The sequence below is a fragment of the Triplophysa dalaica genome, chromosome 12, assembly GCF_015846415.1.
Source record: "Triplophysa dalaica isolate WHDGS20190420 chromosome 12, ASM1584641v1, whole genome shotgun sequence".
Taxonomy (NCBI): domain Eukaryota; kingdom Metazoa; phylum Chordata; class Actinopteri; order Cypriniformes; family Nemacheilidae; genus Triplophysa; species Triplophysa dalaica.
In genome coordinates, this window is record NC_079553.1 from 6,905,470 (window position 1) to 6,915,787 (window position 10,318).

The following is a 10,318-nucleotide window of genomic DNA, read 5'->3' on the forward strand; positions in this document are numbered from 1 at the left end:
TACCGGAAGTTGATGACATCGTTACGTCGTCGCATTAAAAAGGTGTCATGGCGGACAATACTCGCGATAAAGAGAAGTCGCTGTTAAGAAACAGCAGGATTGCAAACGGCGAAATGCCGAAAACACAGATTCACAAATCTTGTTCTAAGGGCAAACAGGACACCTCCGTTGCGGTCACCACGACGGAATACTGCGAGAAATTACAGGAATGGATGTGGCAGTACTACTACAGCTATATGAACTGGCAAAGCTGGATAGCCATGTCTGCGTTTTCCTTCCCACCGTGTTTCCCGACACAAGGATCAAATGAAACCTCCGGAACGACTACGTGGGCTTATGATATGTCAAACGGAGACCTTCGCCACTGGTTAAGCAATCCGTTTGCCTTTCCATTACCAACCCTACCCGTTGCAGGTAACGGAGCAGCTCCGGGTGGAAGCGCGAGCGGACAGAGCTTTCGTGCGCATGCAACAACACCTGCGCCTCTGCCACAACAACAGCAGCAGAATGGAAATGCTCAACAGCCAGGTAATAATATCAAATACACAATTTATTACTTTTTTGATCTAAACAAACCGTCGTTGATGTCTATAATGTGTTTTGTCTAGGAAGAGAATATTATATCCCATCACCTCTGCAACGCTTCTTGGCGGAGATGGTGGATTTCTTTATTCTTTTCTTTATTAAAGCCACAATTATCCTTAGTATTGTCCACTTTAGTGGAATGAAGTGAGTTTCCCATTTTATTTATATTTCCTAACATATCACACATCAACAAAAGTTGGGTAATCTTAACCCCTTGAATGTCTTTTCAGGGACATTTCAAAGTTTGCCATGCACTTCATTGTAGAGGAGATAGATGAAGACACATCGATGGAGGAGCTACAGAAGATGATGCTTGTGGCTCTGGTGTACAGAATATTAGTTTGCATTTATGAGGTTAGTTCACATAATTAAACTCATCTGATGAAATGAACATTAAATCTCAACACGATCAGATTTAACTTTGAATAACTTTGGATGGTTTTCAGATAATATGTATATGGGGAGCTGGTGGGGCCACACCAGGGAAGTTCCTCGTTGGCTTACGAGTGGTCACTTGTGACAGCTCTGTCCTGGTGCAACCCAACAGAGTCCTTGTTGTACCGGCAACTAACGTCACTCTTTCTGCGTGAGTATTGCTATTTTAATTAACACATGTCATTTGCATACATATTCTCCACTGTTGTTTGGTTTGACACATGTTTTGTATAATTATATGTAAAATAATAAAGAAATGACCGTCATTCTTCTTCTTATAGGTCAACGGTGAGAGCCTTAAACAAGAACTTCTCCATCGCATTCTTCTTTCCAGCGTTCATCACACTTCTTTTCTTTCAGCACAACAGGACTGTATATGACATAGTGGCCGGGACCATTGTGGTCAAGAGAAACAGGCTTAGATGACTTTGTCATGAACTCAACATTGTAAATAAGCATAGAGCAAAAATGGGGAGAACCTAAGTGACACATACTGAACTGAACAAAAGCTATTTAGCCTTTTGGAGATCTGTCACTTTAAACACATGGACACAGTCATTCCAGTATTTCTCACTCCATTTCTTCTTGACATTATTTCTGTTCAAAGAATTTTGCATATTTTCCTCATGCCAAAGTTAATTAATTTATAAATGAGCTGCCTCACAATAACACCAACTTCTGGTACACTCATGTCACCGGTGTGTGTGGACACAGTATTGATTGAAATTAGTTAGAATATTGTTTGTGTGTCTTCAGAAAAAGAATGACCTATTTAATATTCATATTTAGTTCGGTTATATATTATAATCTGCTGACTGCGTTTGAATTTCATATTAATATTTTGAACATAAAAATGTATAAATATTTTATGGCCCTTAGAAGCTTAAATAACTAACAAAATACATTTTTAAGTGTTTTAATTTTCACTGCATGCCTTCTTCAGCTCTGTTTAATGCGTTGTCCTGAGCTGTTGAGTTTCAGTTCTACATTTGCCTTCTTTCATTTTTATCGTAGGTTTATTTTAACTGATAGAAACCGAATATCAACCAAAAATCAGGGGGAAAAATTATACAGAGGTTATAAATTGATTTGCATTTCCGTCAGTGAAATAAGTATTTGGTCCCCTAACAACCAGCAAGAATTCTGGCTCCAAAGTTTGGTTATGTGCCTATATGGATCGCAGATTAGTCCTGTCAATTTAAGAAAGAACTCCTAAATCAACTTGTTATGTGTATAAAAGATGCCTCACAACAAAATCTGTATCTTCCATTTCAAGCTCTCCACCACCACAGTCAAGAGCAAATAGGTTTCAAAGGATGTCAGGGACAAGATTGTTGACCTGCACAAACCTTGAATAGGCTACAGATAGAAGCTTGGTAAGGAGACATCTATTGGTGCGATTATTTTGAAGTAGAAAAAATACTTAATACCTCAATTGCCCTTGGTCTGAAAGGTTAAAATTCCACCCAAAACTACACGGAAGAAGCTTGTTAATCATTTCAAGACTGTTGGGACCACAGTTAACAAGCAGACCATTGGAAACACGCTATGCCACAATAGATTGAAATCCTGAAGCACCCGCAAGGTCCTCCTACCCAAGAGGGCCCGCCTGGCTCTTCTGAGCTCTGACAATGAACAACAAGATGTTTCAGAAAAGATTTGGAGAAAGGGCTGTGAGACCTATAGTGAAAGACCAAAACATTGACTTTTTTTGGAGGGAGAGAAATGCTGACTATGACCCCAAGAATTCCATCCCTACAGAGAAGCACAGTTTTGGAAACATTATGCTTTAGGGCACAGGATGACTTCACCGCATTCAGGGCTGAGGGACGGGCAAGTGTACCTTAAAAACTTGAACGAGAACCTTATCCCCTTAACTAGATCACTAAAGATGGGTCGTGAATGTGCCTATAACATGACAAAGACCCAAAACATGTTGCCAAGACAACCAAAGAGTGGCTTAAGGAGAACCAACCATCAGAAAGGTGTTGCCTCTGTGAGTGCCAACAAGAGTTTCTCCACCAAGTACAAAGTTATGTTTTGCTCCGGGATCAAAAAACGTATTTCACTGACTGAAATGCAAATCAATTTATAACCTTTATATATATTTTTTTTTGTGATATTCTGTCTTTAATCACCAGGCGATCAAATAATTATTTGCCTCACTATATGCTGTTTCTTTGGATTGCTTAGATATGGCCAAATCAGAAAAATGCAGTTATGCCCCAGAGAAGTCAGCTCATTTTATTTAAAAAGTTTGTTTTGCAATGAACATTGCAGTATTTTGGCAGTACTTGTATCTTATTTCCATAAAGTCCTCTTTATGCAATGAATTCAAAGTAGTCTTAAAGGTATATTTCACCAAAAACTGAAAATCTTTTCATAATTTCTTCACAACAGACATTTAGACTTTTATTTTATGAACACAAAGCCGCTGACACATTACTCAAAATATCTGTTTTTCATCATTAACACACATTTTTCAATTTTGGGTGAACAGTCCCTTAGAGAAAATCATTCTGTGTTGAATATGGAGCAACTTATTTATAGATTTAACAGTTAATAAATAACACTGTCTTAACTGATATTACATCTACCACACAGGGATGGACAGAATCCATCCATTACAATCCATCTAACCATATTAGTAACATATGCTATTTTTTCCCAGAAATTCACATGAATCACCAGTAGATGGAGCAAGAACACCGCAGTTTACGATGTGCATACTTGATGCTAGGTTTTAAAATTTGGGAATTTAATCCTTTCATCATTTATTTAGTCTTGTCATTCCAAACCTGGCTTTCTTCCGCAGAACCCAAAAAGAAGATATTTTTGAGAATGTTGATAACCAAACAACATTGGACCCTGTTTATTTATAATGTATGGAAACAAAACAATCTTTCTCAAAATATCCTCTTTGTATCCCACGGAAGTGGTGGATGAATAATCTGGGTGGATTTTCCCTATGAATCTGAAAATACTTGCATGTACCTGTTTTAGAATATGGGCTTTTGTACTGCATCCCTTCCGATAAAGAAAATTACAACTAAAAATGTAAATTCTAAAACTAAAATGACCGTTTTATTAGAATATTTCAGAACAGTTTTAGAATAATTGGGTTTGTTCAAATTATTTGTAAAGCACTTTACAAAGTTATTACTTACAATCAAGTCAGAGGTTTTAGTGAAAAAGAAAAACCAATGTGGGGAAACATGTACACGGTTTTATATAAAGCATACATTTGTGCATGCATACAAATTTTCATTTAAACAGATGCAATCCCAAAACACAGTATTAATGAAAAATGTTGACAAATTTGTTGTTTGATTAAATATCCGTATTGGTATCGGATTTATAAGAATCTTATTGTTTGGCCTGGCCTTGCTATTGTCAACTCTATTGGGCAGCTTTATGTCTGGCTTATCTGTGCATATGTTGATGAAGGTACAGATGAATCTTCCTCCACACAGATCTGTTTTGCTCTCTGTTTCTCTCTTTCTGCCTCTCTTTGACCCAACTGCCTTGTAAAACTCCCCCACACTATCAGACCTCTACCACTGATATTTTGTTGCAGTTATCAGCGAGCAGTGCTCAGTCATGCTCGACGTGACTTTGTTTATCTCACAAGTCTTATTGAGCATGCTGTGCCTATTATATGACGTCAGTGACTCGATGTGGGTAGGGGACACCGTATGACCTTCTCTTCTCAAATTGCTATTAGGATGGTGATGGGATATCATATATTATCTTTTTATATGAAATCCCCAAAAGTCTTGATTGTACATTTTGTAGTAAACAATATCAAGCCTTCATAAGGTATGTAGCCTGATCTGGTAGAATGAAAACATGACGTCTGTTGTCTGAATGTACTTTATTTGAGAACAGTCTGTACTTTAAAAGTTCAAGCATGCACTAATCTCAGCAAATGTGAGGTGTTTTGGAAGCGTGAGTAAAGACAGTTGTTTGAGTGGTCTTAAGGTAGGAGATGGAAAGGACACAGTCAGCCTCGTAGGCATGTTGTCAGGGTCATTTAAACAACCTTATTGGCGGATTGGGCAGCACTTGCTCATTAATTGGTGGTTTTACTTAATGTAGTGATGATGTCACCAGCAGCCTATAAAAGCCCATGGTGACTGTGATTGGTGTGATCTGATTGGCTGTTCAGTTGAAAATAAGAATGGGGTTGGGTTTCTTGTCATCCAAGATGTTCACTCTGAGGTTTTACAAAACGAGTCTGCTCATCCTAAAAAGATCGAAATATCCAAACAAACAATAGCGACAGTATTGTTCTATAAATCCATTTTATTCTCGTTTGATCTCTTTTTTTAGCTAAAGATTGCAGCATAGAGCAACATAGTGAGGAATTGTAGCTTTATGTGTTTATCTGGTGCTATGACTATTGCGTTGAGAGAAAATTCCTAGCTTGAGGCTTAAATAGGCAGTTCACCTGTATTTCTGACAGACCGTGTTTGACCGTCCAAAAATAAAAAAATAAACCGTACATACAACAACCATCTATGGCATTACAAAACACAGTACTTGCAGTTACAAGGGAAAACTTGTATAATGTTGTAGCAAAAATTTCTGAACAGTAATAAATTACAGCATTACACATGAAATTGTATGAAAAATGTATATGCGTTACATTATTCAACGGTAAAATGAGACCTATGATTTTTATTGCTTTACTAAAACACCTTACTCGATTTTAAAGCCCAGTCATCCTAGAATTTAGAACACTGTTATTACAGTTGAAAAGTGCTGACCAACCTTATCAATGTCCCAGTGTCTGTCTGTAAACTGATTAATGTTTTACCTCCCAGGTTACTTTGCTGGCATATATTACTTATTGCTTGCTGGCCTACATTTTAATTAGTGATCCAGCTGCGAGATGAAGACTTCTGTGTCCATGTAGGAAGGTGATGAGATGGAAATGGATGGGGGTTCAATGAAAGTGATTTGGTTGTTTTCCATGTCTATAAACTGGACTGTCTGTCTATTATGGGATGTTTTGATGTAGAGCAGTTATTAATTATTAATAAGCTGATTTTCAGAAAAAACTCTGAGTGGGAGCTCTATTCAGTGGCAGCTCACAGGTGAATCAAAGGATTTACAGCTTGTCTGTGCTACAGTATTGTAAAAGATAGGTTACATGTTTGTAGGAGACAGGGAGAAAGTGCTTGGTTGAACAGAAAAGTCATATGTATGGATTCTGGATGGTACGTTGTGTATGAAGGTGAGTGACCACTACATTCTCCTTTTCCGTACACTTTCACTATTTTATAACTACATTATTTTGATTAAAAAATATAGGGCATTGTCTTCAAAGAGGAGGGACTCAGTCAGGCTGCAATTTTTGTTTGGCTTACAAAGAGGGAAAGTTTCTGCCTGGCAACAGTGTCTCTGTTTACCAAACAATTCAAGCTCAACAAACTCACATCAATGTTGTGAAAGAAAGGGGAACTATGGGGAATAACTGAGGGACATTTTTCAGCTTTTGAAAAACTGACTGACTTCCTACGATGTTGTAATTGTTGCCATTACAGTTTGGACAGGTTTGAATGGATAAAGCAAAGAATCAAAGAATCCCAACAATACTAACATTAACTTTTTCAGAGAAAAATTACCACATAGAGAACGAACTGAAATGTTATGTCTGAACACATGTCTACAAATGTTGCTGCAGGGAAATACAAATATGTGCACTTGGTATAACCAAACTACTTTTACCTTAGTTTTTTCACCAAGAAATAAAATGGACTTTTTTCAATTTAATAAAGATAGAACTGAGTTGACGATCTTTGCCCCTGACAACATTACCCCAAAGACTAGGCAGGTTATGGGGGATTAATCTCTGACATGAGAAACTTGGGTGTCCAGTAAGGTCCAGTAGGTCCAGTAAGACTTCCCAACTTCTGCAGGTCCAGTAAGAGGTCCCTCATTACTCCAGGAAGACCTAGATTGGCTTTCTATTGTTTTTATAGTGCATTTTAAAATTCTAGTTGTTTCTTATAGAGCTTTGCATGGTCAGGCACCCTCTTATATCCAGGATCTATTATGTCCGCATTCTCCCGGTCAGTCTCTTAATGGGGAAAAAGTAGATCTTGCAGTCCCAAAAATCTCTTAGACAAAGAAGGTCCAGGAGTCAAAGAGTTAACTTTATTTGCTCTAATCAAATAAAGTGAGATGTTCCAAGTCATCTGAAAACTAAGTGTTTTCCAGCCTACATTTAGAGTAAAACTTCTGAAAGGTGGTCCCTTTATTTAGTTAATTTCCTGTTATCTCTTGTATATTAACCAATTATATTAACCTCTCTCTTTTTATTAACCAATTGTCGTTTTTCTGCCACAAATAAATCCCAGGCAACAAGGTACATATTCAATGGGGTGCGCTCACCATAACCTCATTTTCAATAAAGTTGTATACAAGGTCACCTCATGTGAAATCATCAAAAACAGCTGGACCATGTCCGTATCCTATCTGTAAACAAGGTCAGTGGAAAGAACCTATGTTTTTCATGTCTCAACTTCTTGAATTTAGGCCTCAGGCTTCTATGGCCCAAATACATGGATTTTATATTGTGCCATAGTACTCAAATGTGCTCTTAAACATGCTTAAAATGATATAAAGAGCATTTATGTGAACAATCATTGATAAGGTATACTGATTGTAACATTTAATCATCAAATCATCTTTATAATTTATATAATAATTTTGGTGATTTCAGATCATTCTACTTATATACTCAGCTATATAACGAACTTCTATAACTATCTTAAATGTATGCTTTTATATAAAAAAAAAGTCAAATATTTAGAAACTTTAAATGTAGTCTTTTATATAAGAAAACTCAGTAATATACTTAGAAAAACCACCATATTGTATGCTCTTTATACACCTCTGAAGGCATAGCTATGTATATTATATTGCATTTCTACCAATAGATCATCCCAAAAATTACACACCGTACTTATAAATGATTAACATGATGTATAACTTTCACAGCAAATAGCATATTTTTTTAAGCAAATGCAATAGGTAAAATTGCCATTTACAGGTTAACTCAGTTATTGCATAGTTCTCAAAGTCAAAATTTCTGCATAAGACCCTTTTCCAGAGCTCTTGACATGAGGCAAAGCACAGTGACAGTGATTAGAGATGGATGGGCTGGTAATGGTTTTATAATAGCGTATAATTACAGTTTGTGTGTTTGGCTTTCTGTTAGACTGCCAAATCCTCTATTAAGGTTGCAGTGCCCCTCCCTTGTGCCAGTATTAAACCTGCTTGTTGCTGCTTGACTTTTTGATAAAGAGATTGTTATTGCATTCCACACATGAAGCTTCAATTGTCTATAGTGACTGCTCTTGGTTTTCACTTTTATAAAGCTTTCAACACTTTTGCCCACTGCACTTGATCACTGTCCCTACTGACCCCTTAGCAACAGTTTAGGAAAACAAGGAAAATGTTGTTTGTGTCTGCGCTTGTAAACACTTGAGCTGCTTCTACAACTGCTCTTGTCCTCACTTCTCGAATTCTATTCTTGGCTGAATTGTGAGGGCCTGAGCTATTTTTTGGTTTATTGCGTGAAATACCTGGACATGGACATAGAAAAACTGTTTACTTTTGGGGACATTTGCCTGTCTATTTTTGTGGTCAGCCCTGTAGAAAAAGCTAATGGAGTACAAATGCCCACACTGTCACGGTGGAGGAGAGAGAACCCAAATCAGTGATGTTTCAAGTAAGAAAACTTTATTAATAAAAACCCACGATGGGGAAAACAAGAAAATAATCGTAACTGAAGACTTACAATAAACTCTAAGCAAAACACTTCTCTCGAGGGGGGCAAAACATAAAAAAAACTTGCAAAGATTCAGACTTACTCTAAAGGCAAGACAGAAACCACAGTAAAGACACCAGCTAGAATGAACCAGCACAGGACTGTAAACACAAGTGCATTAAATAGGGAAAACTAACGAGGTATAATTACAATGGGTAGGTATGGGGAATGAAACACTAAAAGGAAGAAAGATGGAAAATTGGAGGGGTGGGGCCAAGAGATGCGACAGGAGAGCACATGGCACTACGTAACAAAACAATGGCCATCTTGACCTTCTTCTGCTTCTTTAATTGACACGTGATGGATTTTTCACATGTAGATACTCCCTGCATTTTTCTCCATGTTCTCCATATTAGAAAAGGTTATTGGTCAGTAGTGCAAATAGCTCTGTGGCTATTTAAATACTAGAATAGTTTTTACATGCAGAATATTAAAAAAGTATGAAACTAAAACACTTTTTGTCTACATACAGTCGAACATTCAACACAACCTTCTGCCATTATGTATGTACTGCCCTTGTTACCTTAGCAACCCAGGCTCTGACATTATCTTCCCACATGCTCAGAGGAAATATAATAGCTAAATAAAGGGTCTTTCCAGTTTGAAGTATGTTTAGTACCTCACATAAAAGGGCACTGGACTAGACACTTTCCATAACTAAAGTCCCTTTAAGGAAAGTCAGTGGACTTGGCAGCCATATTGGAATTGCCCGGGAGCTATTTCCAGTCGTACAAGCATACCTCCTATTTACGTGAACAGGGAAACTGAAATCAAAGCAAAAACAATATGTTCAGGCTGCTTTTCCATCAAAAATCTTGAAAACATTTAAGTATAAAGTTCAACCATTCTTGTGAGCTGGTGACACTGTGGGGATTTCCAAACCAAAGCAATTTGTGATTGCTCTTTGCTAAGTCCCCCCAGTGACGAAACTATGAGGTGGTGATATTTTTCAAAGGAACAGGGCTTAGAAATGACCATTTGTAAAAAGTTTTTTTCCTTTACATGGACCTTTCCACATGTCTATCTTCACCTATTCCTGTTTTACTGTAACTCTAAACCCAAAACTGAACAGATCATTAGTCAGCCAAGACTGATGTAATTATTTTTCTTAATAGCAACATAAACTTATGTCTTACAAATGTTAACAAACAAAAACCCTGTTAAAATTTCTTTCGTTGTTATACATGCAAGCTAGTGTCCTGACTGTTTAAAGTTGTTTGAAATGTTCTATGAGCTGCTACATCATATCGCTGCTGTCCTTCTGAAACCTCATTATGTATCTCATTTATGATTTTTAATCATTTAAAAAGTAGTTTTTTTTCATTTTCTAAAAAACAACCAATCTGGACATCTGAGTTTTCTGAAGGATAGTGTTGGTATTCAAAACTTCATCGCAACTTTCAACACATCTTCTATGTAATATGCTTGTGTCCACTGCAGAGTTGATTTATCAGCACA

At 37.1% G+C, this 10,318-nt stretch overlaps 1 protein-coding gene across 1 annotated transcript; it reads left to right on the plus strand.

Annotated features, from left to right (window-relative positions):
* The first annotated feature begins 13 nt into the window (after positions 1-13).
* Positions 14-4,323, plus strand: fam8a1b (family with sequence similarity 8 member A1b). The gene is made up of 5 exons (XM_056761994.1): positions 14-528; positions 609-729; positions 816-939; positions 1,032-1,171; positions 1,302-4,323. Exons 1-5 carry the CDS (start codon positions 48-50, stop codon positions 1,444-1,446), a joined length of 1,011 nt encoding a protein of 336 aa, XP_056617972.1. The 5' UTR covers positions 14-47; the 3' UTR covers positions 1,447-4,323.
* Positions 4,324-10,318: the final 5,995 nt, after the last annotated feature.

Coding starts and splice junctions, on each gene's coding strand:
- fam8a1b (XM_056761994.1), top strand. CDS start 48: ATGGCGGACAATACTCGCGATAAAGAGAAGTCGCTGTTAAGAAACAGC. Junction 529..608: donor TGGAAATGCTCAACAGCCAG/GTAATAATATCA, acceptor TGTTTTGTCTAG/GAAGAGAATATTATATCCCA. Junction 1,172..1,301: donor ACTAACGTCACTCTTTCTGC/GTGAGTATTGCT, acceptor TTCTTCTTATAG/GTCAACGGTGAGAGCCTTAA.